This window comes from Myotis nattereri, assembly GCF_964212035.1.
Source record: "Myotis nattereri genome assembly, chromosome: 11".
In the NCBI taxonomy this organism is placed as follows: domain Eukaryota; kingdom Metazoa; phylum Chordata; class Mammalia; order Chiroptera; family Vespertilionidae; genus Myotis; species Myotis nattereri.
The window spans coordinates 2,633,380-2,661,139 of NC_138086.1; the positions used below are offsets into that span (position 1 = coordinate 2,633,380).

At 50.7% G+C, this 27,760-nt stretch overlaps 1 protein-coding gene across 1 annotated transcript in view; it reads right to left on the reverse strand.

Moving 5' to 3' along the window:
- The window catches only part of UBE3C (ubiquitin protein ligase E3C), a 113,668-nt gene that overhangs the window by 13,514 nt on the left and 72,394 nt on the right, over window positions 1–27,760 (reverse strand). Inside the window, exons 14-19 of the mRNA XM_081101867.1 lie at window positions 27,175–27,279; window positions 25,555–25,642; window positions 25,174–25,271; window positions 23,814–23,946; window positions 19,347–19,594; window positions 3,920–4,132 (exon numbers count right to left, since the gene is read on the reverse strand). Of these exons, the coding sequence (XP_080957993.1) occupies window positions 3,920–4,132; window positions 19,347–19,594; window positions 23,814–23,946; window positions 25,174–25,271; window positions 25,555–25,642; window positions 27,175–27,279 (885 nt within the window). The remainder of the gene's footprint in view (window positions 1–3,919; window positions 4,133–19,346; window positions 19,595–23,813; window positions 23,947–25,173; window positions 25,272–25,554; window positions 25,643–27,174; window positions 27,280–27,760) is intronic.

The following is a 27,760-nucleotide window of genomic DNA, read 5'->3' on the forward strand; positions in this document are numbered from 1 at the left end:
TCGCAGGCCTGCAGCCCCGCGCTGGGTCAGGAGGCACCGTGACAAGTGCTGAGCCGTGGAGCGCCGGTCCTGGCTCTGGCTCCTCACCCCAATAGGAGGCTTCACACGGCATCCCCCCAGCTTCTTGTCATTAATAAATGGTGACACTGCTTTGCCTATCTTGGACTTGTGATTACATAAGCTCATATAAAAGTGATTGACAACTATAAACACCTAAACCTAATTTCCAAGCATGTATGTGTATGTGTATATATATATATTCTTTTATTGATTTCAGAGAGGAAGGGAGAGAGAGAAACATCAGTGATGAGAGAGAATCATTGATTGGCTGCTTTCTGCATGCCTCCCACTGGGAATCCAGACCGGGCATGTGCCCTGACCGGGAATCAAAACATGACCTCCTGGTTCATAGGTCGATGCTCAACCACTGAGCCACGCTGGCCAGGCTCCAAGCATGTACTTTTAAACTCCTTGCTCACTACCACTGAAACAAAAGAAGCACACTCTTGGTGCAGTTGAATGCTGCAGCCTATGCCAAGGACGGAGAGTGCAGTAAATCCACGCTCAGTGCGCAGTCACCGGAGTGACACCACCGAGCAGGCTTCCGCACCCACAGAGATGTGAGCCTGGAGGTGGGAAAACCATTCACCAGCGCTGTCTTGGTAGCCATTCTCCTGCGAGGAACAAACACCACCTTCCCAGTCCCCACAGAAAGGCTGCTCTCAAGTCTGCTGGAAGGCTTCCCTCACCTAAGTCCCAATCTCGGCTACATCAGATTCCAAGCCTTAGCTCTCACTGTGCTCCTGGCTAAGCCCCGAGCCGCTCCCAGGGGCTGCCCCGCCCTGACGGCCACCTGTGCCAGCTGCCCCTGCTCTCCTTCAGTCTAGGAAGCCCACCCTCCCCCAAGTGGATTAAGGTGACAACTGCTGGGGCCCTGGTGACTGGGAAGACAAAGGACCCCTAAAGACCCGCCCTCCCCACCCCATCAACCGGCACTGACGTTCCTCAGAACTTTCATGTGGTCACACTCCGTCATGTAACTCAGGCTACACAACTCAGGAGGTTTAACGTCGTCACACTTGTCCCAGGATGTCTGTGTGTGGGGCATGTCGCCTGAATGTGCGGCCAGCCCAGCTCCAGACACGTTTCCCAGGGGCTCAGAGGCTGGGCTCTCCCCATCCTCGGCTCAGCCACCTCCCTCCGCAACGCCCCCCCACCGCCCCTTGAGCTGGAGGACGGCCTCTGACTGGCCCAAGGTCACTGCCACCAAGGTCTCCTGACTTAAGTCCATGTTTTCCTACACAACATGGGCCCCTCGTAAAGCCTGAGCACTGCCCCAGGGAGGCGTGTGTAAGTGAAAGTCTGAACCGCCAAGGAGGGAAACAAATGTGAGTGCAGGCCCACCGCCTTTAAGTCAGGATGGCCCACAGCTGAGCCTGCCCCGCCAGGCTCTCCCCCAGGCAGGGCTTTACCAGTGACTTCCTTAAACTTCCCAGTTAGACACGTCAGTGTCATTATTCTTATGCACTATCATCTATAATCTTACTCGGGGAATTTCCATGAGTAACTGGAACATCTTACTGCCACCCGTGGCTGTGAACACACCCAGCGCTCCTGGCGCTTCAATGGAATGCCCCCCCACCCCCATTTCAGAAGAAGGAGCTGCTCCCATTAGCAGGCCTCCCACTGCCCTAAGGCTTTGGTGCCCTGTTGAGTCACCCCCAGGGGGAGCAGTAGCCCTGTGTCCAAATGTCCTTAGGACTTGACAAATCTCACCTTTAAAACACACCTGGATGCTGCATTGTTGGGAATTCAGCTCTATGGCATGGAAGAAAATGAAACAAAAGCAACAAAGTTGCAACCAAATAAAAACCGGTTCTGTCTTCATCCTTCCTTTACCTTACAGCGTTGGGGTCTGCTCCTCAAACTGCCTCGAGATGACCGCGTGGCGGGAAGGGGAGGCCGTGGCAGCACTGTTTCCCTTATTCCTACTTGGGCTAACCCATACCCACTTCTGCAATACGAGTAGGCTAAGAGACAGACTGAACACTCAGGGACCACAAAGATGATCGTTTAAACCGCCCCAGAAAGCTCAGACACTGGGATGTGGAAACCTCCACGTGCCTTTTAGTTCAGTGTGGAAGGCATCACTCTGGCGTGCACAAACCCGAGTAAGGTTCTGCTGAGGGAGGAAGCCAGTTCAAAGACAGGAGTCGCTCATTTCTGAGGGAGCGCGAGGCTCCACCCCTCAGCACGGCTGTCATTTGAGAGAGAAGAAAACAAGGTGCTGACCAGGATGTGGCTGGCACAGGGCCCTTGCGCACTGCCACCTGCCCAACGTTCCCCATCTAGGCGGCTAGCCAGGACCTGCAAGCATTTACGCAGCCATGTTCCTGGTGGTGCATCCCTGACTCCTAGATAACTGATGCCCATCGGCAGCTGAGTCAGCCTGGCACAGGCAGGCACGGAGGACCGCTCAGCCTCAGTGGAATACATTCTGGTACCTCTTGCTTCATGGCAAACCTAGAGGACATTGTGCTCAGTGAGAACCTGTCACAAAAGGACAAATGTTGTGATTCCAGCTGGACGAGGGGCTCCAAGCGTGGGGTTCAGAGACAGGCAGTGGGTGGCAGGGCCAGGGACTGTGCAGTTAGTTCCACAGTCCTGCCTGCCCACCCCTCTGACACTTCGTTCAAGACCCTGACCTACAGAACGTGACGTAAGTCACAGGCCTCTGATTCCGGGAACCACGGGACCCAGAGGACAGCCAGGCTGCTTCCAGATCCCGCCCTGACCTCGCCGGAGCTGTGTCCCTGTGCTCACTGCCTTGCCAGGTCTGAAATGCATCTGGGGCTGCATGCTTGTTTGTTGTTGTTAACCCTCACCTGGGAGGGAGGAGGGGAGGAGAGAGAGAGGGAGAGAGACTGATTTAAGTGAGAGAGAAAGACACGTTGGTTGATTGCCTCTCAGGCTCTGACTGGGGCCAGGGATCGAAACTGCAACTGAGGTGCATGCCCTTGACTGGGAATCGAACCCGTGACCCTTCAGTCTGCAGGCCACGCTGGCCTTTCTGAGTCTCATGCAGGCCCAGGCACGCCGCAACAGCTGTTGAAGGGACACTGGCTTTCTGAGCCCACGGCCTTCAATGCTTCTCCATGAACCACAGGCTAAAGCCCAGACGTCTTGGCACCCACCTACCCACCTGCTACACACCCTCTCGGTCTGCTCACCCACCCGGACGCCTCACGCGAGTGTGCTCCCGTCCTCTGCGGGAGCTCACCTGAACTCTGTCTTGCCCCAGACACCTGCCCTTGGCGCCGGCGCTCCCACAGGCCCACCTCCTGCAGCACAGTGGCTGGCACAGGGCGCCGTGCCTGTCCCCTGAGTGAATGAGGACATGAAGCCGAGGCCCAGTGCATGTAGGTAACAGGATATGCAGAGAACGGAAATGGCATGACCCAAACGTGTGCGGCGTGTCCAGCAGTGTGACGCGTGTGCCGCCCCCGGGAGCGGGGCTGAAGGAGGGGAGGACCTGTGCGGGTCATGCCTTTGCAACTCTGAGTCCACCCAACACCAAACCTATTTACTGTGCAGCTGCTTTAACACTGGCCAAGCCGATGACCTCTGCAGCCTGGATCGGAGGCCAAGTCACAACAAAGATCCAGAGAAAAACATTGCAAGACAACCATCTTTTTGTTGTTAAAACACAATGGCTAGATTCAGAAGACTATGGGTTGACATAAGAAGAGTCAAATACCTCTTCCCTGGAGACACATTTGTCTGAACACCAAACGAAAGTTAGAGAAGCCCAGAGGTGACCTGGACAGTCCTCCAGCCACGGGACCTGCCTGCGTGTGAACCCTGCGCACGCCGGCGTGTACCCCAGCAGCGCAGAAGCCTCGGCCCAGCCCGCCCGCACCTGGGCCTCCCCGAGGTCGTTGTTCACCACGGTGAAGTTCAGCCCCAGCTCCTCCACGTCGCCCCCGTAGCTCTTGAGGAACAGCAGGTTCCGGTAAACCTCTGGGTCCAGGGAGGCCAGGTGGTGGATGTCCACGTCGGCACTGGTGCCCAGCAGCTTGGACAGGAAGAAGCCCGCGAAGGGCAGCTCCACCAGCATGTTTTCGTAGAGAGCCTGCAACGGGACAAGGGCCAGCGGTCAGCCTCACGGTTCTTTCACGCGCCCTAAACACAAACACCACGTCCAAACTGCTATGCGACAGGCTCCTAGGGCGCGCTACTTGGCGAGCGGTTAATGTCCAGGGGCCAGGCCAGTCTATGCATGCAATGCTTGCATTCAGTACATGAAAAACTCTAGAACAGACTATCGAAGAATTTAGGGCTGAAATCATAGAATGTTAATACCAATGGGGAGTTTTACATTTTTAATCCTCACCCAAGGATATGTTCATTGATTTTAGAAAGAGAGGAAGGGAGAGAGAAACATCAATCTGTTGCCTCCTGTACGTGCCATGATGGGATGGAACCTGAAACCTAGGTATGTGTCCTGACAAGATGGAACCTGCAATGTTTTCGTGTACGGGACAATGCTCCCACCGAGCTACCCATGGGGCACCAGTCGGGATTTTTAAGGGCCAAACCTGCCCTGGCTGGTGTGGCTCAGTTGGTTGGGTAGCATCCCTGCCCCAAAGGGTCGTAGGGGTGTGTGCAGCAGGCAGCCCATTGGTGCTTTGCTCTTACATCATGTTCCTCTCTCGCTAAAAAGAAAGAAAAGAAGAGCCAAACCCTCCTGCCGCCAGAGGCTGGCGAGCGTTTTCCGGAAAGGGCTCTGCAGGTGTATTGGTCTCCTAAGCCTGCCGTAACAAAGCACCACAAACAACAGAAGCGGCCTGTCCACCCTTCTGGAGGCCAGAAGCCCAAAGCCAAGGGTCTCAGGGCCACGCGGGGCCCTGAAGGCTCAGGGGAAGGACCTCTCCTGCCTCTTCCAGCTTCTGGGGTTGCTGGTGTCCTCAGCGAAGCCTGGCTAGTAGCTGTACCCCTCCATCCCCGCCTCTCCCCAGGGCTGTCTTCCCTGCGTGTCTGCCGTGTTTGAAACTCCCCTCCTCTTATAAAGACGCCAGGTCCCTCATCTGAGCTTGACTACACAGTGAGGTCACGTTCACAGGTACAGGGTGTTAGGGCTTGAGCTTATCTTTCTGGGGGGGGGGTATAATTCAACCGTCTCGGCCCCCCACCCCCGAGCCTTTGGAGCACAGTGTGAGGACAAGTGAGGGCACCTGGGCACCAAAGTTCATGTAACTTCCAATTGAAGAAATACTCTTCTTCTTTAGATGTGTTTTTAACCACCGAATGGAAAAGCATCCTCAGCACACTGGCCATAGGAGCAGGGGCAGGCTGAGAGCACAGGCTGGCCTTGCCCGCCCCGTCTCAGCTGAAGGAGCCCTAGGACCCGGGAACTGCCCAGATAGTATGAGTCAGTAGGTGGCAAAACTGGTACCAAAACTCACCTCTCCTGATGCCAGGCCTATGGGGTTTCACTCTTAACCCTACCAGACGGCTGTACCGATTTTTCGGTAATTTCCACACAAAGGTGGAATTGGCGCTAGATGAAAGGTAGACCTATTTTCTACAATGTCTCCAAGTTCCACCTTATTCTAACCACTTGTTTGCATGTAACTAACATTTTTCTATATCATGTTGGTTTTTCCTTTTTAATGCTCAGGAGCCCAGGTACAGGGGACAGTTAGGTTCAGGGCCTCAGGTCTGGTAGGATGAAGTTACTGTCTACCTTTATGTCTAAGGACTGCAAGGCGAAATTATTTTTGCATCTATTTATAGTCAAGTATATTACATATGGTAAAAAAGTACAACTGACAGCAGCTGTGTAACGACCCCTCCGACGGAGACACAGAACACCCCCGCCTCCCACACACCCGGCAACACCCCAGGCCCGGCCCAGCCTGTGCAGCCACAGGCGAGTTCTGCCGGCTGCAGGGCTTCATCAGTGGGACTGCCCAGCACTCGTTCTTCGGCGTCTCCTCAGGCGCAGCCCTCACCTGCCCGGGCCTGCGGCTGCTCTGCGGCGGCCGGGTGAGCAAAGCTGTGAGCAGCCATGCGCCCGAGGGCCTCTGCTCTCACTCACGCCTCATTAGTCCGCACTGAGAGAAGGTCTGTGGACGGGGAAGCACTAGGAAACGAGGCTATTTTGGAAAATGCAAGGAGTTTGTCCCCACGACGGCAACGTGGGAAGGCTGCACCTGGTCCTCCTCCCAGTGGCCAGCAGTGCTCGCGGGCTTTCGCCTGGCCTGGCGGCGCGGTGGGTCTCCCCGTGGCGTGGCTTGAGTCTCCCTGACGGCCTGTGGTTCTGGGTGCCATGGCATGTGGTCCTCTAGCACAGCAGGTGGGAAGGAGAGTCTGCGCAGCGCTAGGTCCCCTGAGGCCCACGGCGGCAGAGTGCGAGGAACCAGCCACATCACAATTTCCAGACCATTCCGATTATCTCCCTCGGACAGAGGACTGCCTGGGGAGCCACAACACATCTCTCTTGTCAAAAATGTGCTAACGGAACAGCTTCTCCTCCCGAGTGCCAGCGGGTGCCAGGCTGCCACCCGCCGACCGCAGGCTCCCAGGGTTCCTCCACGATCCTCGAACCCTCCACCCGCCAGCTGAGAGGAGGTGCAAGGGTCCTACCTCACCTGGTCAGCGGGGCTCTGCACTCAGACGATCATGAACTCTGTCTGGGGGCAGCTGTGACCCTTGCCTGAGACAGAGTGACACCAGGACAGACAGAGGGGGTAAGGAGTGCCCGAGCCCTGCCTTAGAAAGGATGGTGTGAGGGCTGCTGAGTGGGGTTGTGGCGAACTTGCAGACTCCTTCCCACCTGCTGTGCTAGATGTACGCACACGTCAGGCCGCTGCTTTAAGATCGATGCTACTGCACTGCACACAGCATCCAACATTAAAATCAGCACTTGCCCTGAGGTAACCCTTCACCATGAAAACGTCAGAAGTCACTCTTCCTTCCACATACACGAAATGAAACACGAGCTCAGCGAGTCAGACGTGTGTGAACTCACTAACGCGGCTGCAGCTTGCCTCCTCCAACCCCCAGCAAAGAGGGACGGCTCAGCCGACACAGCATCCATCTGGGTCCAAGTGAGCCGTGTCCTCAGTCAGCTCCCACACAGGCACAGTAGGCAGCTGTTTCACAGTGGATAGTTACCCACTTCCCCCGACCCCGGAGCTGCTCACAGGCACCGGGACCTGCCTGTCCGCCTCCCCACTAGCAGGACCGTGGGACCCTGCACTGGCGGGTGAATGACACCGCTTCTGGTTCCAGACAGGCTGTGGCCAAGGAACTCCGACGCACCTGTCAACTCCGGACTCCACACAGTCCCCTCAGCTGAGACCTCAGGGAAATGCCAGTCCCGGCTTGTATTTCTGACTAAGGATGGCCCAAGTACTTTTGAAAAGATGGCAGAAAGGGATTTCTTCGTGGAGACTGTGACAGCATGGCCACCGAGCCTGCAGAGTGGCCCAGTCTGCTCAGGTGCGTGGCTCAGACAAATCAGCAGCACTTCCAGGCCCTACACTCCAGGCCACGGCTGCAGAGCCATGGAGCCCACCCTGCAGGGACGAGCTTGTCCCCGGGCTGAGGAAAGCCTCATCTGTTCCAGGGACTGGAAGTAGCTGCAGGTGTAAATCACCAGATGGTCAATACATAAGGTCATTGTTTGCCATTTCTGCATTAGTAACAATAAGCCAGTGAAATTCATTAAACACATTCGAGCTACCTGAATTTTAAACAGAATCCCACTGTGACTCATAAAATGTAAATGCTTAGGTATAATTTTTTACAGAAGGCAGCTTTAAACCTTCAGAGCATTTAATATACAAGCACTAATAAATGATAGTACTAAAAACTATGATTGCATCAGCTAAATGGATTATAAATTAAATTTCCATAATGTATGCAACCAATACAAATGTAAGCATAAATCAAGGTATTTTCTAAACACAGGTTAATTATACAACTTCAAAAACTGTCTATTTTTTATGCAAAGAATCCACTTAGCATTTTTCATCTTGGCCTTCATGGCAGCCAGCTGACCATGCTGGCTCCCGCGGCCATCAATAACCACCTGCCACGGGAAGTAGCGGTAGGTATATGGAAAAAGCCTGGAACGGATTTTTCAACTGTCTGTCTTTTATGAGTGTTTATAGCTAGAAATTGTGCCAAAATGATCTGAAATAAAAAGGATTAATTATCATAGAAGCCTTTTAATATAAGTGAGTGCAGTTTAGTACAATTAATGCAAACTGTGGCACCATCAGGAGAGCAGATGCGAACCTCACCATGGGCGTTTCTGTTTGCTGCCAAACGACGCCGGTAATTTACTACATTAAGAATCAATAAAAAAATAATGCTTTTCAAATGCATCTTTATCAATCTTCAGGTGGTTCTAAAGTGAACATTTATAACTTAATCTAAAAACTATATCAGAGATGTCTTTTTTAAAGGCCCCCTAATTGAGCAAGAAGAAAACTGTATTTCAGACCATGCAGCCCTTGGAATGTGAAAGATAAAGAATGTAAAGTAGGGAGGCGTGCGGGCAGTGTGCTCGCTAGAGCGCCCAACTGGACCGCAGCTCCTGGAGGCAGCAGCTTGCCCACTCGAAGGACGAGCCCGCACACAGTACCTGGCGCCCATCCATTTAACAAGCACTGACTAAGGCCAACTGGGGGACCACCACACACCCTGGAATGCTGCATCCATGGATTTGTTTGCAGAAGAACATTAATTCTCTTTGGGGACCTTTCAGGTTATGAAAACGACCTGTCTGGATTCACTGCAAATCTGTGGCCTCCAAAATCCAGCTCCAGAGACACGCCCAGGGTTCACCCTTGACCCCCGTCCGCACAGCCTGCATTATGGTACTCCGTGTAAAGACCTGTATGATGGCAGCGTTGTTTCCACGGTCCCCGTGTGCAAGCACCCAGGACCACGAGGGGCCCGGCCATGCCCTCCGCCCTCCCCGCCCTGACAAACCAGGCCCCGGCACACTTGGGCACTCCAGTGTTTCTTTAAACATAGACAGAGTTTCTACTGGTGTGACAGCAGGGTCCAGGGTCCTGGAGTTTACTTGAGGGACAGGCACCACCGGAGGCCCTGAGGCACCCAGGAAGCTGGCGCTGCCTCCCAGGAGGCTTCCTCCTCCCGAGAGGCAACAAGCGCTCTCCTCTGCGACCAGGAGCACGAGTGGGTGGAGGGGCTACATGGCACCACCTACTCCCCCAGCAGGGAGGCTCCAGAATGAGGGCTGTCCCTGGTTCACTGCAACTGACAACCCACACCTTTGGTCTGACAGCGCTGTTTCTAAAAACAGCTCTTTCACTTCAGAAATCTCTGCGGGATGCTGATGGGAGAAGGCAGTTCAATTGTCAGGGTCCATTTTCCTGGTGGGATGTCCAGAGCTCAACACACAGGATGGAAACACTGTCCACCAGCCAGAGCTGCCCCTCACAGAGGACAACCTGGCCTCCTGCTCCGCCTACCTACCCACCAAATCTTCCTATAGGGTTAGCCAGTGAGGCGTGTCCACACGAAGGACTGGGGGGATTTTAGAACAGCTGGTAAGTCCCTGCTCTGGAAGGTGCGAGAGTATAAACTCACGAGGTCCAGTTATGTACCCCATAGCCAAGAACTACTTCAATAATTAAAAAGGAACACTTTTCAGGCCTGGCTGGTATGGCTCAGTTGGTTGGATCATCATCTTGTGCACTGAAGGGTTGTGGGTTCAATTCCTGGTGAGGGCACATACAAGAGTGAACTGATTAATGTTTCACGCTCTCAAATCAATTAAAAAAACCCAAATCAAAACATATCTTCAGGTGAGGATTATGAAAAAAAAATTTTTTTTTAAGAAAACTATGCCCTTGAATAACAAGAAAAATAACCTCCTGATCTGATTGCTTGTTTTTAATGGAAAAGGACATAAATCATTATTAGGATGCTATAAACACAGGCACAATTCTCAGAAGGTGTAAGGCTCAAATCAAGTAGTCATCCTATATAATAAAAGCCTAATATACTAAGTGTCCAGTTGTCCGTTTAACCAATCAAAGCATAATATGCTAATGATATGCTAAGACCGCCCAACCACTCGCTATGATGTGCACTGACCACGAGGGGGCAGACACTTTAACTGGTAGGTTAGCTTGCCGCTGGGGTCCTGCCGATCAGGACTGAGCCAGACAGGCTAGACATGCCCTGGAGCTCTCCCGTGGCCCCTCCCTGGCTGGCCAACCTCCTGCGTCTCTCCCCAGCCCTGATCATGCACTGGTGAGGTCCCTCGGCCTGGCCTGTGCCCTCTCACAATCCAGAACCCCTCAGGGGATTTCGGAGAGCCGGTTTCAGCCCAATCCTGCAGGCCAGTCCAAGGGACCCCACTGGTGCATGAATTTGTATACCAGGCCTCTAGTTTGTAAGTATTGATCTTTGATTTTTCTGCTTCCAAAAAAAGTTGAAGGTCAATAAGAACAAGCTGCTAAGGGTTCACCCACAGCCAGAGGCACAGCGTGGGCATGCGTGTGAGGTCTGCGACAGCTAAGTGACACATCTTAACGCTGGTGAAAAGGCTTGTGCTAAGCACAGAGCCATCAGCTATTTGCTGGGTGTCACGTTTAAAAACCCGGAGGGAAAAGATACGTTAACTTTAGAGATCCCAGCACTGAGTCTAGTGACAATCAGGTGAAGCGGCCCAACTTCGCTGACCTGTCATGAGTCTGAGAGTCAGAACGGAATGAGAGAGAAGCTTTGCCACTTGAGGACCAAGGCACTTAAATTACTAACACGCACCTCCATCCACAGCTCTAAAGCCTCAGCGAATTCAGTGAGCTTTTTTTTTTTTTTTTTTAAATATATTTTATTGATTTTTTTACAGAGAGGAAGGGAGAGAGATAGAGAGTTAGAAACATCGATGAGAGAGAAACACCGATCAGCTGCCTCCTGCACATCCCCCACTGGGGATATGCCTGCAACCCAGGTACATGCCCTTGACCGGAATCGAACCCGGGACCCTTCAGTCCGCAGGCCGACGCTCTATCCACTGAGCCAAACCGGCTTCGGCTCAGTGAGCTTTTATAAAAGGACACTAGTGATACTGAAGAACACATCTTCCCAACCCTCAAAACTCTCAGGATAAACTGCTCACTACTCTGTATGAAACATAAGGGCACACCGGTTCTAACGCACAAAATCATAAACTACACTGACGGTTCACAACCTGCTAATTCGAAACCTGAAATATATAACCAAGATTTTATCAAAAAAATCTGATTTATAGGCATGCTGATCCAATTAAATCAATATTCTAAAGCAAGGAATAAAGAGAGCCATTTTCAAGTAGAATTCAAATATGATAAAAGATTTCCTTCAATAAATATTCTGAACTTAATTGGCTTAAATGGACCTAGGTGCTTCTGTCTGTAAAAAAAAGTTTGCGATGACATTACCACATCCTTGAGCTGTTTATTTATCCCCTGCCAGGGCTGATTTACGGGCGATGAATGCAGGCCCGACGCGCACCAGGCCCAGGAATCATCTGCTAATGGAACTCCTAATTGAGGAGTGACCGCGCCATGAGGCAACTCTTCCCGCGCAGGACTGCTCCTGAGGACCTCACTGCACTCCATCACAGCAAACAATCACTAACATATGCATTAGGGAAATTTAAATACATTATGACCCAATAAATACCATAATCCATCAGTACACAATTTCTCCTCTTAGAGATTTAGAGTTCAGGCATACCACTATGAGTGCCGGCCATTCACTCACTCGGGCCGACAGTCTGACACGTGGGGACACGTCTACCCATTTGTGATCAGATGATCATCAGAGAAGGGTTAGAAGCCAGCACTCCGAGGAGTACCCATGCAGAAAATTATGTCAGTCTCAAACATGTGGGACCACAAGTGAACCATCCTCCTCAAAGGACTACAGTTTAGTTACTGGTTTTGTCTACATATCATTATTTTAAATAGCTTCACTGAGATAGAATTTACATAAACTTCATTGTTGGAAGCAAGGCTGAGACCCCAAATTCTCCTGCCTGGAACCTGGTGTAAAGGGAGAAGTGAGAAGCACCCACCGTCCCCCGAGTCCAAGGCCCCCCGAGATGCCGCCTTCAGCACCACTGCAGCCTGAGCCACCAGCAGTCACCAGTGGGCGTCACTCCGCACCACGGCACAGAACAAGCAGCCACCTGAGGCTACAGTGAACAGGGCCATCTAGCTATCTTGTCTCTATAGTAATCAAGATGGGAGAGCAGACACATTCAGGAAGGAAGGTAATACATCGCTTCCATCAGATTGAATTCAGGAAGTACGATGACCTACCTGCTGCCTCTCACTGCAGTGTGAGAACCACCGCATTGGGGAGTGTTTCCGGGGACTCTAGCAGACTCAGAGCTCCCCTTACGTAAACGGATTTTATTACTATTAACTTAGCAGGTTCTGGGGCTTGCCTTAGCAGAAAGAACTATGACGCATGAAACTGCAGAGGTTCTCACGCAGTGAGCTCATGAAGCAGGCGTCCTCGGGGCAGATGAGGCGAGTGTGAGGGACTGGCAGGAGCAACGATCTGCTAGGCACAGACCCCACAACCAGCACACGGCTCCAGGCATGAGAGAAAGGGACCTGCTGGGAATTCATGCTGAATAGTCCAATGCTGGGCCCACGTCCAAAGTTTGCCATGGAAACCTAAAGTGGTAGGAGGTGAGCCCGGAGGAAGACGCGTGGCAGGTCCAGGTCAGGCTGGAGTCCATCACAGCGTCGAAGAACAATAAACCCCAGCAAAGCAGCAACGTGTGGAATCTGAGTGGGTGCACAGGACCTGGGCCCATGACGATGCATCTCACAGACACACGCATCAAGGGGCAGTGCTCGTCCCCAGGATGTGCTGCTTCCCCCGCTCCCCTCTGCTTTGGGAGGCTGGGCTTCAGGACCACCTGCCATTGACAATCTGCACCCAGCACACTCCCACAGAGCAAGGATGGCAGGGAACTCAATGTTGTAAGCATTTACAAATTTTTGATACAATAGCCTAAGCCCGTGGTCGGCAAACTGTGGCTCGCGAGCCACATGCAGCTCTTTGGCCCCTTGAGTGTGGCTCTTCCTACCCTAATTAAGTTAATAACAATGTACCTGCCTTATGTTTAAAAAATGTGGCTCTCAAAAGAAATTTCAGTCGTTGTGCTGTTGATATTTGCCTCTGTTCACTAATGAGTTTGCCAACCACTGGCCTAAGCAATGAAAGAACTAAAAACCCTAACCATCTATAGGAGAAATGCAGAGCTATGTGAAAAGTATAATCTATAGGAATATATAATCTATAGGAATATAATATTTTTAATGAATAGCATAAAATACCCCCCCCCCCCCCAACTAATTCCATTTACTTTTTCTTTTTTGGTTCATCCTTACCCGAGGATATTTTTCCATTGATTTTTAGGGAGAGTGGAAGAGAAAGGGGAAGACTGAAACACATTGATTGGTTGCCTCCTGCATGAGCCCCTTGGGTAAGGTATGTGCCCTTGGCCAGAATCGAACCCAGGACCCTTTGGTCCTCAGGCCAATGCTCTAGCCATTAAGCCAAACCAGCCAGGGCGGAGCACACATTTTTACTTTTCATGAATTCTGTATTTTTTGATGTTGTTGCCTGTGATTTTGGTGTCTTATCAAAGAAACCATTGCCTAATCCAGTGATGGCGAACCTATGACACGTCATCAGAGGTGACAGGCGGACTCATTTTTTTGGTTGATTTTTCTTCGTTAAATGGTATTTAAATATATAAAATCAGTATCAAAAATATAAATCTTTGTTTTGCTATGGTTGCAAATATCAAAAAATTTCTATATGTGACACGGCACCAGAATTGTTAGGGTTTTTCAAAATGCTGACACGCCGAGCTCAAAAGGTTCGCCATCACTGGCCTAATCCAAGGCCACGAATTTTGCACCCGTGGGAAAAAACCCTCCCCTGTATGATGAACTCATTCTCCACGAGGGGCCAGGGCAGGCTTCGCAGTAAATGGTGCTGGGACGAGGGGGACCCATGCAGGAGGAACCTCCCACCATCCTGGGACTTGCTCTTTCTAGAGGTGCTCTCTGCTTCCCTTCACAGCACACCTTCTCCCAGGGACCCCCCGGGCCTGACACTTTCCACTCTAACCCTAACCCTCCAGGCCTCTTCCTCTACCCTGGGTGCTGCAGTGATAGAAACTCCCCCAAGGACAACCCCACAAACCCACCGCTGGGTAAGTGAGGCTGTCTGACAGGGAGCCTGGCAATGAAAGGGGTGAAGTAGTAACACCTTACAACTCAGAGGGTCCTTGGAGCAGGCGTGCTGAACAAGCCAGCCACGAGGCCACAGCTGCCTGACACGGTTTATGTGAACTGTGCAGTGGGTGCTTCACGCGGACAGAAGGCAGGTGAGCACTGGTCAGGGCTCGGGGAGTCAGGGGACCCGGGCGGTGAAAGTGTTCCGGGGTGCATGTGGCTGTCTGTGAATGTACTGAAACCACCTGGACCAGGTGAGCTGCATGGTGTGTGAACCATGTCTCAATAAAGCTGTTGTAGCCCTCACTCGCCTGCACCACAACACCGCCGCAATCCAGGCCACCACCGGGTGGGACCAAAAATCCAATCCTCTGCTCCCCTCGGGACCAGTCTTCTGAAAACGTAGAAAGTCCATTATCTCAGCCATGACCCATGGGATGACGACCTTACTGCCCACCGTGGAACAAAGGCCCTAGGAGCACACGTGAGGCGCTGCTGAACTCTGCCGGGGGGGGGAGGTGGGGTGGAAGCGGGCGGCGGAAGCAGCCTCAGATCATTTGTTGATCAGGCCCGGCTGCACTTTAGTAAAACATTTTTATAAAAATACAGGTGGGTGGATTTGGCCAGTGGCTAATAGTTGCTGCCCTCCATTCCCGAGTGTCTGTCACCTTTGGTCACACCTTGACTTGCAGAAGCCATACTGATTACAATCCTTGTTACAATCTAGCCGTCTCTCAAAAGGTGTGGACAATAAATACACTGAAACTTCTTTTCCCAAACGCCCCCCAACAGTTCACGCCTCAGCCTGACAGCCCTTGCATGCTGATCCCTGTGTGGTCGGTCACGCACCTCTCAGGTGGCAAACCAAGGAGAGAATGTGCGGATATGGTGTGTGAACCATGTCTCAATAAAGCTGTTGTAGCCCTCACTCGCCTGCACCACAACACCGCCGCAATCCAGGCCACCACCGGGTGGGACCAAAAATCCAATCCTCTGCTCCCCTTGGGACCAGTCTTCTGAAAACGTAGAAAGTCCATTATCTCAGCCATGACCCATGGGATGACGACCTTACTGCCCACCGTGGAACAAAGGCAGTCTACCACTGTTAACATTTTAGGATGTGCTGTGATTATTTGTGTGTTTGTGCTTATAATTACTGTGAAATTTTTATTCTTTACTGTACATTTCCTTTCCTTTTTGTTAGATTTCCATTTACATTTCATGTCCTTTTTTTTTTGGATCTTCACCTGAGGATATTTTTCCATTGATTTTTAGAGAGAGTAGAAGAGAGTGGGAAAGAGAGAAATATCGATGTGAGAGAAGCACATTGATTGGTTGCCTCCTGCACAAGCCCCAACCAGGGCCTGGGCTGGGGTGGAGCCAGCAACTGAGATACATGCCCTTGACCGGAATCAAACTCAGGACCCTTAGTCCACAGGCCAACACTCTATCCACTGAGCCAAACGGGTAGGCCCTTTTTGTTTTTAAAGTTTTTATTTATAGATTAAACAATACAATAGACATATAAGAAAGGTTAAAACAGGAAATCATTTGGGGGTCTGGAACAGATGAATTCAATTTACATGATTTCTAATGGGAAAAAATGAATTAAATATTCCCATTCCACTATTCTGTAAATATATTTTTGTTTTTAAATTGACTTCAAAGAGAAAGGGAGAGGGAGAGAAACATCAATGATGAGACTCCTTGATCGGCTGCCTCTTGCACGCCCCCTACTGGGGATTGAGCCCGCAACCCGGGCATGTGCCCTTGACCACATAAAATTTGGGAACCTTCAGTCCACAGGCCAACGCTCTATCCACTAAGCCAAACCAGCTAGGGCTTAATCCACTATTTTCAACAGGGGAAATAGCCTGGCCGGTGTGGTTAAGTGGTTAGCATTGACCTGTAAACCAGAAGGTCATGATTTGACCCAGCCAGAGCACATGCCCAGGTTGCAGGCTCCATCCCTATTTGGGGGCATGCAGGAGGCTGCCAATCAATGATTCTCTCTCATCACTGATGTTTCTCTCTTTCCTCTCCCTTCCTCTCTGAGATCAATAACAATATATTTAAACTAGAGGCCCCTCGACCTAGCCTGCAGGATCAGGCCAAAACCAGCTCTCTGACATCCCCCAAAGGGTCCTGGATTGCGAGAGGGCGCAGGCCAGGCTGATGGACCCCACCGGTGCACGATCGGGCCAGGAGAGACGCGGGAGGTTGGCCAGCCGGGGAGAGACCATGGGAGGGCACCAGGACGTGTCTGGCCTGTCTGGCTCAGTCCCGATTGGACAGACCCCAGCAACAAGCTAACCTATTGGTCGGAGCACCTGCCCCCTGGTGGTCAGTGCATGTCATAGCGAGCAGTTGAGCGGCCTTAGCATATCACGCGCTGATTGGTTGAACGGCTGACCAGTCAACCGGGCACAGCATATTAGGCTTTTGTTATAAAGAACAGGGGAAATAAAAATATATTCCCAGACCATCCAAAAACCCTAACGAATTTCCCCACAACACCATGAAAAATGTGTTTTACTTAGCTATAAAACAGCAAGGCTTCTTGGGTAGCAGAGACGCTGAGCTTTACTGACAACAGTCTCATGGGTGGATGTGCTGTGTGTACGGAGCAATGCTACTGTGGAGCCGAGACACAGGCTACTCCTTCCTCTACGCGGCAGGAAGCCTCCCCAGTGAACACAGAGGAGGCAGACGTCTCCAAACTGGCGCTCCCGAGCTAACCTGGCCCTGGGAAACTCCAACTGCTGCCTGCTGGCGCGCTCCTCGCCCGTGAGGGAGGGTCTGGCGCAGGGCTCGCTCCCACCGTCACTAGAACTGCTGAGATTGGTATTCTTCCCGACTGGCTTCTGTTGGGGCCTACTCGACACTTGTCTCAGTCTCCTTAGTGCAGGGCAAGACGGGCTGCTGAGTGGCTCTGCGGCCCAGGGCTGCAGACTGCGGGCTGCGTTCGATGCCCCCTGCTACTGCTGGGCTGCGTGGAAGACAGAGCCACTCACCTGACAGAATGGAGCCACCTGCACCTGTGGAAGGGCATGCCCCGCCTCTGGGAAAACAGGACATCTGCAGGGTGGGTGCATTCCTTTTCCTCGGGGGAACCTCTGGGTCCGCAGGGCCTGTGGTGGCCGTATCTCCCCGGTTAGGGTTGTGGGTCTCTTCCCCTTGCTATTCCTCTGTGCTTGTAGCCAATACTGCATCCGGGGCCTGAATGCACTGTGCTAATGCCCTAACCACCCAGGTCTGCTACTAGAAAACTGGCGCGTAGACTGTGAGGTGAAATGGGTGATAGCGGGGTGGAGTGTAGGGTCAAGCAAGGATATGGCCCACTTCTCCTCCCTCCTAGTCAGTGGAATGGTGTCCGTCTGGCCAGCGGTCACAGGAGCAGAGCAGTTCAGACCTGAGTGTTTCCCACATCTTTGACGACTAACAAGCCTCACCAGACTCCCTGTTTGGTCTTGGTCTGCACACAGGCCTCCCTAGCACGGCTCCCTCCCTCTCCCCTCTGCTAGATAAGCCCCTAGCCCACCCTGGCCAAGTGCGCAAATCCCCCCTCCATCAGCCGCCATTGGGGACCCCATTGTGTCAGTAATAAAGGCTATGACTCTTCCCTGTGGTCCCCGGAAAAACAGTGTGGCTTCCCTGGGTTGGAGCTCCTACAAGACAACATCATGCCAGGATTAGCAATTACCAACATTAAAATTAGTTAAAGTGCACAAAGCAAACAAAATAACCTTGCATGTTTCTCATTACTAAAATGTCAGTAATCAATGAGAAAGAAAAGAAAAACCCCGCCCAGCCAGTGTGACTGAGTGGTTGAGCGTCAACCTATGAACCAGGAGGTCACAGTTCGATTCCCAGTCAGGGCACATGCCTGGGTTGTGGGCTTGATGCCCAGGGAGGGGCATGCAGGAGGCAGCTGATCGGTAATTCTCTCTCATCACTGATGTTTCTATCTCTCTCTCCCTCTCTGAAATCAGTAAAAAAGTTAAAAAAAAAAAAGAGAGAAAGAAAAAACAACAACAAACTGCTTTTCCTGGCATGGAATTGACCTGGGGGAAGCAGTGAGACACCTGATGGAAATGACTTCCCTCCTCCTGCTTCCCACATGGCACACCCACAGGCTGCACTGTGGTCCGAGTGACTGCCCCCCAAGTTCATACACTGAATCCTAACCCCCAGGGTGATGGTCTTAGGAGGTGAGGCCTTTGGAGGTGATGAGGTCATGAAGGTGGAGCCTAGGAACAGGGTCAGCGCCCTCATGAAAGAGGCCCTCCCCCCACCGCATGCGCACACGAGAGGGTGATGGTTATGAACCAGGAAGTGGCCCCCACCAGACGACACCATGTGGCACCCTCGTCCAGGCTTTCAGCCTCTGGAACTGCAAGAAGTGAATTTTGGTTGTTTCTAAGCCAGCCAGCCTGCAGCATTTCAATCCAGTAGCCTGGACCGGCCCACAGAGGTCAGTGAGGAGGAGGCCAGCATTGGGAAAGACCCTGACTTGTTCTGACTTTAATGGGAGGGAGCTTCCGCTGGGCTATGTAACCCTTTCCTTCCTGTTACCATCCAGCTGCCTTTTAGGGTGGTCGGCAGGTGTAGCCCCGGGGCTCCTCAGGGGCCAGTGTTCATAGAACTGCATACAGCACATGCAGCACGAACCACACTGCACGACGACGGTCTCCCGTCCCACACACTGTGAAATTATTAGAACCTGACAAGGATCATGTTCACACTATTATCAACCAGACCCCAGGAGAAGATGCCATGTGCGGCACACACCACTGCGGGTCTTCTACAAACACAATCATATGGCATGTTTCCCATGCTTTCAGCACCATCCCAATAATTCCCCTTAAGTAACTACTGTGCATGTCAAGTACAAAGATGAGCTCTAGTTATTAGTGGAAAGTGCTCTTCAGGGGTCATCAAAATCACGTAAGAATCCTGAATGAAGGTCTCCACAGAAACCATCGGCCACCATGCAGACACAGAGAATGTCACCCTCCTGGTCAGAGACCGTCCCCACGAGCGCGTTACCTTTCCAAGCATTCTGCCCAGGAAGTAGTAATGTCTGGCGAAGGAGTCCCCCACGAGCATTTGCGCGGCAGGGTTGGGGTACAGGAGGCCCTCGTTCGTCGTCTTGAAGAAGCCCTGGTTAGGGTTGAAGCCCGACTTCAGCAGCTCGTTCAGGAACTCCCTGAAGATGCCGCCACCGTCGATACCGGCTTCGTCCAGGCCGTGTGCATTGAGCAGGTGGACGCGGATGCGCTTCTTCAGGTCGGGCTCTGGGGGGTGGGAGCAGCAAGAACAGTAGAGACACTTTAATGCAGGTTCTACACACAGGGTCCCCAGAGCCCTCAACAAAGGGGGAAGTCCCTCTGCATCCACAGCAGAGCGAGGTCTGCAGTGGGGAGATGAGGAACAGTCATCAGCTTATTCCCAGGAGCAATGCAAACAAAGATGCCCAGAGAGGAGGGAGTTGGAATTAGGGCATGAGGGTAACACTGGAACAGAGATTATTACCAAGAAGGTAAAAAGGTAAGTGAATAAAGATACCTGTGAAATGAACGACCCTGTGACTGAGGCCAGTGCCACAGGAGGGCAGAACACCAGAATCTACACCACCACTGAAAACTGATGCTTGGCTGAAAAGGAGGACTTTTTTGGGATAGAATGAGAGGAATCCCCACACAGCTCTCCTAAGGACAGCACCACCTGGGGAGGACTAACGCGTCCCGACAGGCCGCCAAGAGCACAGCAGGCTTCCATCCAGTGCCAGATCCCGGTACCCACCACAAGCCCTTCCCGCTTCCCTCCTGTGTTCTCCAGGTGCTGTGCAGAGGAGGGAGGGCAACACATGCACGAGAGCCTCCAACCCCATGATACACAGGTGTTGGTACTTCTGAAGTCCAAGAACCTGGTGTGAATGTTCCATAGTGTTTTGAACATAACTTCCAGTGTGGCCTACAGTCTGGGCCCTCACACACAGCAGTTCCCACTGTCTCACCAAACGGTCACCTAACCCACCAGCAGGCACCACAGCTGCACCAGGTAAGCCCGGCGAGCTCCTCCTTAAAGCCCACATGCTACTGGGGAAGGCGAACCCAAACCACCCTCCCACGCTCCGCAAAGGGGCCCACACTGAACGCCCACCCTGAGCTAGATCCGTCCCTTCAGCTCCTCTAACCACCTTCTGGGGTCAGACCCCTATTCTGCGGCGAGACGACCACAGGCCAGCGGTCCGCCTGACGACACCGAGTGAGCACACGGGCCGCGCTGCACCTTGGAGCTGCGCCTGCTCCCTGCAAGCAGAGGCTCTTCTCTACTCAAACACAGTCTTTCACTTTTAAAATTTCACTCCACTTACAGAAGAACATGCTTTCCACTGACGATCAAGTTCCACAAATAGTTATTTGTTTCTAGTATTTTGATTGATATTACAAAATATGTCCAATCTCAAGTTCTAGTGAAATGCCGAAAGCACCCAAGCAGACAACCACGGCTGCCGCACAAAGCTGCAGCCGGCCTTCTCACCTTACACATCCTCATAATGCCCAGGCCAAGGGTGCCCAGCCCGGCCAGTGTGCTCAGTGGCTGAGCGTCAACCAATGTTCCAGGAGGTCAGAGTTTGATTCCCAGTCAGGGCATGTGCCAGGGTTGCAGGCTCGATCCCCAGGAGGGGGCGTGCAGGAGGCAGCAGATCAGTGATTCAGGGATGTTTCTCTCTCTCTCTCTCTCTCTCTCTCCCTCTCCCTCTCCCTCCTTCCCTCCCTCTCCCTTCCTCTCTGAAATCAATACAAATATATTTAAAAAACAATAATATACTTTAAACAGGGATGAACTATTGCATCCTTTACCTGGGTATTATGAGGATGTGTCATAGATAATATTTCTCAAGATCATTATCATTGTCAGCAGTTAGCAGGTTTTTTTGTAAAAATTGTAAGCATGAAAATTTTGTAGGTGAGAAATGTTCAACCACTGTCCACCTTACGCTGCGGGACTAAGATTCACGCTACAGGACGCTGTTCTAAGGAGGTCGCTGTCTCTGAGACGCAGCACCATCCACACACATTGCCCTCACAGGCTGAGCTGTCTGCAGCTCCCGTCAGCCACCCCTGTGAACAGCAAGACCACAGCCCAGCATGTGCTCAGAAGGCAGCGTCTTCTAGGGGCCATGCCACCACGTGTTCCTAAGGACAGACTTAGAATATCTACGCACACAGGAAGGCTTTAGTGAGGAAAGCCTCAGTGCGCGGTTACTTTGATTTTAGTTTAGTACCCTTTCTTCTTCAGGAAAACAATGCAATAAATCCTGCCCAGTAAAGAAGTAACACTGGAAAGCAGGGGTGAGCGAGGCTCTTGGGAGAAGACATGGCACAGGTCAGCCTGCCCCAGCCACCGTCACCATGACAATGAGGACGTCAGGAGCCACTGCGTTGCCATCCCGACCCTCCGAACAGTCCCCACACTCTCCCATGGGCAAGGCCCAGCCCACACTGTCACCGTGGGAAGTGCTGCGATGAGGTCCCCTGCCAAGGCCTGTGTCACTATTTGCTCAGCGCCCAACTGCGGAGGGAAGCCACTCCACTTCTCCGAGCTCCACCCGGCCAACCTGCAGGGGCCGGGGGCTGGTACCCACACTGCAGAGAACGGTCCTGAGATGGAATGAGATAACCGCTATCCATAAAGGATGGATCTGCTTTAATAACTAGATGATATATGGGGTAATCATATTAACTGATTATATGTAAATGATCAGTCAACAGAGCACTTCAAACTGATTCACTAAGTGAATTAAACATTCTAAGATAATATTTAATTTTACTAATTTGCCTAGTAAAATACTAAATAATTTTAACACATGGTTTAAAATTTCGTACTAATTAGAATTAGAGAACATCCGTAAAGATTTAAAGCATTATAATGCATATTACATGTATTATGAGAAGATTTTTCCCAATCCATTAAACTGAATGCAATTATCAGCTTGCACTTATGAGGTGGAGTATCATCAACTCTGAATAATTTCTAAGTTTAAGGACACAGTAGGCAATTGGGGTTTGCTATAATTGGGCAATATTAATGTCTTAAAAAAATCACCTACATGAAGTAGTTTTAAAGCCAAACTCACAGTAAGCACACACACTGACTTGGGGTGAAGCGCTCACACGGGCTGCACCTGCAGAAAGCCCAAGTCTACCATGTGCAGGCGTGGTGGCCTGGCTGTCCGAGCCTTGCTGTACCCTCACCTGTAGACCTGTCTCCTGTCCCTGAGTCCTAGGTCAAGTCCCGCCTCTTCATAAAGCTCGCCACCATCCTCCACACTCAGCTCTGCTCTGCACTCTAGGACAACACAGCTGACTCATCATTTCCTGTATCTTCTCCCCAGGCTCAATCACAAATCCAACCACATCCACCGCCGCCAGCTGTGCACTGAACCAAGGGTTCCCCCCCAGAACTCCACGGCTTTGACTGTGAATACAATGCGACAACCACAACGGACTCATGACAGCCTGTGGGTCCCAAAGGAGGAAGAACTTTCCCCCGCAAAGTATGTGAGACAAGGAGTCAGAATACCTGAATCCCCCTCACTCATACCTAACACAGAACGTAAGAGCCCAGGCAAGAGTGACCCATCTCAGCTCATGGCGTCCGGCCCGAGGTCTGCGGCGCAGACTAAATGGGAAAGGGAACGACACCCAGTGCCCCTGCGCGCAGCGCCTGGGCCAGAGCTCGTGGCCTGCGGTGTGACCCTCCTCACTGTTCCCACAGGACAACCCCAGCTAGCTCTTTACGGAAAAGAAAAAACAAAAAACAAGCAAACAGAAAACCACCTAAATGAGAGGTTTTGCTTTCCTGGCAGAGAATTAAATTGCTCCTCGTAAGAAAAGGTGCTGTCATTTCCCACCGGACCTGTGACTGGGTCCTACCAGCGTTCCTTTTCAATCTCCTGCATTGATTTAACACAATATCATGGACTCCACATTCTGAAGCTAAAATGATTCATATATAAATTAATATCAAAAGTTTTAACACTGGGTGTCAATCACTAAACCAAGACAAAATGTGTCACTGGCCTCTACATGCTGCCCAAATCATTGGTGCATGTAACTCTCTTATCTCTTAGTACTGCCCTCAAAGCACACTGCTTTTTTAGATGTCTGGATTGCAACGGCTTTTATTCTAGTGTATTTAATTGGGCTGACAATTGATAGCATTTACATAAACAGGTAATTGTATACAAAATACTGCCCATCCCACTGGGGGGAGCGGGGGCCAACTCAATATCTGAAAGGCTTGTGTGGCAATCATTATTTGCCAATCCTAGCAATCTTATTTGATGATATGTACCTCCCAAATATGAACCCCTACATTTCAGTTTTAAAAAGTCACTGCAGGACAAGATGATGGACACTCGTTTTTAAATGATTATCTTTTTCTAAAATAATCCCCCGGCCCCGCTGCCACATGCATACATGACACAAAGAGAAGCATACATACCATTTTCTGGGGAAAGTTTGTCATAAGCATCCTCATAAATATAATTCCTTCTTATTGTGACATTAATTCCATCCAGAAATGGGCCATCTCCTTGAACTTCTTGCTTGTCTGCATAAATCAACCTTTGAAAGATCTAACACACAGGGAAAATTACAAGGTTATTTGACAAAACAGAATTTTTGTTATAAACATAAGCAAACAAAAGAAAACTGCTAAATAAATCTTAACTTTTGTATTCCCATAAATCTAAAACCAATTTTAAAGTATCAAATATTGATTTTATGCCTTATCTACAAATGGTAATATTTATTCATGTGTAACATTGCTCCTTTACCCCATTTTACAACAAATTTTAAAAATCCAACCCTATAGTATATATTCAGTACTTTCTTTTGTCAACCCTTCATAAACATCCAGGTGGGAGGAAAGAAGGAAGACCAGCTCCGTACAGCTGTATATGAACATTAGTAAGAGCTCCATAATGATAAAATGTAAGCAGTTCTTTAAGCAAAGCTCCAGCAGAGGGAGCTCAGGAGCCATGCACTAGCGGTAGGCGTGCATGTCTCCAGGAAGCAGCACTCGCTACAGAAGGAGCACATTCTGTTCACCTCAGAGAACCGCCAGCAAAGCCTCCAAAAGCAGGTCAGTGTGAACAAGTTCTGTGCATTAGCCAACAGTCACCAGATATAAAGCGCACATCTCTATAACACCATGTGCAGAGGTGTAGCTTTTAAAAAAAATGGTGTTTTAAAAAATAATGCAACATTTACTAGACAAAGAGTACTATACGGCTCCCTTTATTAAGAAACTAGAGGTCTGGCACACAGATTCGTGCCCTGGTGGGGTCCCTCAGGCTGGCCTGCGGGGATCAGGCCAAAACTGGCTCTCCAGCATCCCCCGCGGGGTCCAGATTGCGAGAGGGCAGTTCTCAGGTGATGCACCCTGGAATCGGGCTCCCTCCTCTCTGGTTCCGGGTCCGTCACCTGAGAACCACAGCTGCCAAGTCACCCCAGCTTGGCAGCCCCTCCTCTGAGCATCTGCCCCCTGGTGGTCATTGGGTATCATAGCTACTGGTCAGACGGTTAGACGGTCGCTTAGGCTTTCATATATTTAGATGATAGCCTAACAGGCTTTTTAAGTAGTTACAACTAAAGAAAAAATATTTCAAGTTTGTATGGACACATCTGGTTGGATTACACATTTATAAATCGCTGTTAACTATTGCAATCTGATGCAAAAAATATAAATTGTACTATTAGCTAGGCACTAGGCCACTTCAGAGACTCTTTCATTTGTGTTCCTTTTTCACACTGAAATGATATGAAATACTGCACACCCTCTCTGGAGAAAGTCAGCCTACCTTTACCCGCTCTTCAAATGGAACCACGAAGGGCAGCTCCGTCAGGATGGCGAGCTGTCTTTCCTCAGATACAGACAGTGGAGGTGACTCCAAACCCACTGCAACACAGTGCAAACCTGTGTTAGGTACACATACCCTCCTGTCCAGGCCCCCAAGGATACGCACTGTATGGTTCAACTTACAGACATTCCAGAAAGGACAGAGCTATGGGACTACCAGGAACTCAAGGCTGCTGGGGGAGAGGGGCTGGGACTGGGCTACGAAGGAGCTCGAGGTGGTGTGTGGTACATGTTCAACCAGAATCACAGAAGAGGACATGGAAAAGATGAGTTCCATGGTCTGTGAATAACTCCCCTTGGCCCGAGGTTAGAGAGCGCTCACCATCCAGGGTGGACTGCAGGGGGCCGATCCTCCCCATCCGTCGGAACCTCCACACGTGTCTGGCAGCTGGCACGTACAGCTGGGTGACCTAGGGGATCAGCAACCCTGCTTAGTGCTGCCCGCCCCCCTCCCCCCCCCCCGTCCCAGGTGAGCTGGTGGCCATTTTATGTTTACTGGAGTAGGCTAGGTCCCTCTCTGACCTCATGTCCTTTTCAGACGACCTGCTTATGCCCTCACACACTTACTGTGTGACTGTTTTCTTTTTTTTATGTGCCTCAGGCATGAAACAGCTCTGGCCACCGACACAGGCATCAAGCTAGGATGAACTAAGGACTGTACATCTGCTTTGCCCCTGACTGATATAAGAGCAACACCACCAAACAAGTTGTCTCCTTGCCCACTGCCAGGGGGTGTGACTGTTTTCTCTAACACATCCCAGGGACATCTCTGCTGATGTGTAACACCGTGACACACTAACCATCACCCATACGACTGCTCCTCCCTCCCTCCCTCCCCTCTCCCTCCCCCTGTCTCTCAAAATCAATGAGAAAGATAACCTCTGGTGAGGATCAGCAACAACAACAAAAACAGTGGGGTCAGTCCTTCGCATTTACCAAAGTGGCCGGTGCAGCTCTTTTTCTCTTTAGGCTCAGGAGCTCGTAGGCTAAGCACATCTGATATCTGGCCCCTGGCCCACTGCACCTGTTCTGAGTGATGTGTGTTATCCCCCCCACCCCCCGAGGGAGATCCTCAGCTGCCCCTGGCTCTCCCACACTACCTTCTGCACTGCTCAATCCTCCAGCGACAAAGCACCATCTTGTCCGGGGCTTCCCAGACCTAGGACTGACCCCCGGGCTGACAACTTCCTTTTTAGGGGGAGATGCTGTTCAGAGGCCCCACCCTGGGCCCTGGCCATGCTCACTAGCACAGGACCTGTCATGGTTTCAACCTGGCCAGTGGACAGAGCCAGAAGCCACGTGGTTAACTTAATTAAGTGGGGACAGAGTAATGGAAAAAGCCATTTTCTTTAGCGTTTCAGTAGTGCCCCTGTATCTCCTGTATCCTCCATCCCCAAGATTCTGAAATGAACCTAGTCATGCCTTTTTCTGACAAAAATGACATCTCATGTCCTTTATTAATGTTACTTAATTTTTTAAACTATAGTATTGAATCAACTTTAGCTCTAAATGTCAGTAATATTCAAATTTGTCTGTTCCTTTACAAAACCAAGGACAAGCTCCATTTCCTTTAAGTCTTAAATCTATACCGATGACACCAGTAAAAGCAAAATCTTCTTCCACCCCAACAGAGAATCATCAGGGTTCAATACAATTTGTGGTTAAAAGAGCAAATTACCAGGGGATTGTCAAGGGCAGGGGAAAAAAAGGGACACATATGTAATACCCTTTGTAAGACTGTAAGCAATAAAAAAAAAAGGAAAAAAAAAAGAGCAAATTAAAATGAATAAAATCAGAATGCATATTTTAGTCAATGAAAATGCTCTGTATTCCATCAATGACCTAAGAGTTACAATGAAAACATTCACGGTTACTATTCAGTTACCTATATAATAAATTAAACAGTTATAAAGGACAAATGCTGAAAGGCCGCCAGTAACACCTTATCTGCTCGGATGTCTTCCTGCTCTGACAGCCAGTGGTTTGGGGGACAGAAGTTTCTCCTCGTGTCTCTGGACTTCAACATCTTCACCAGATTGGTGATGACCTGCAGAGGAAGAGAGGACCACGTCACACAAGCCCAGCACGGCCACCAATCAGAAGTCAAAGGACTCCAAGAGCATGTGGCTTGGCGATCATGACCTGGCCGAGGCCACCGGATCAGGCCACAGGAAGGTCTCATTTCGTGACCACAAGAGTGAGCTTTAGGTACAAAGCAGCCCGTTATCTGCCAACAGAGAGAGAAAAACTAACATGGGCATGCCCAAACGCTGATTTTAAAGAACGAGGAAGGCAGTAGGAAAGTTTTTCTCTGTCTCAGCCTCTGGAGTTAGGTCTACTTCCCACAGCAGCTCCACACGTCTTAGGTCTTTCTTTTTAAAAAATACTTTAAAATTTTTATTTATCTTTTTGTTAATCCTCACCCAAGGATATTTTTCCATTGATTTTTAGAGAGAGTGGAAGGGAAGCAGAGACAGAGAAACACTGTTATGAGAGAGACATCAATTGGTTGCCCCCCTCCCCGCCCC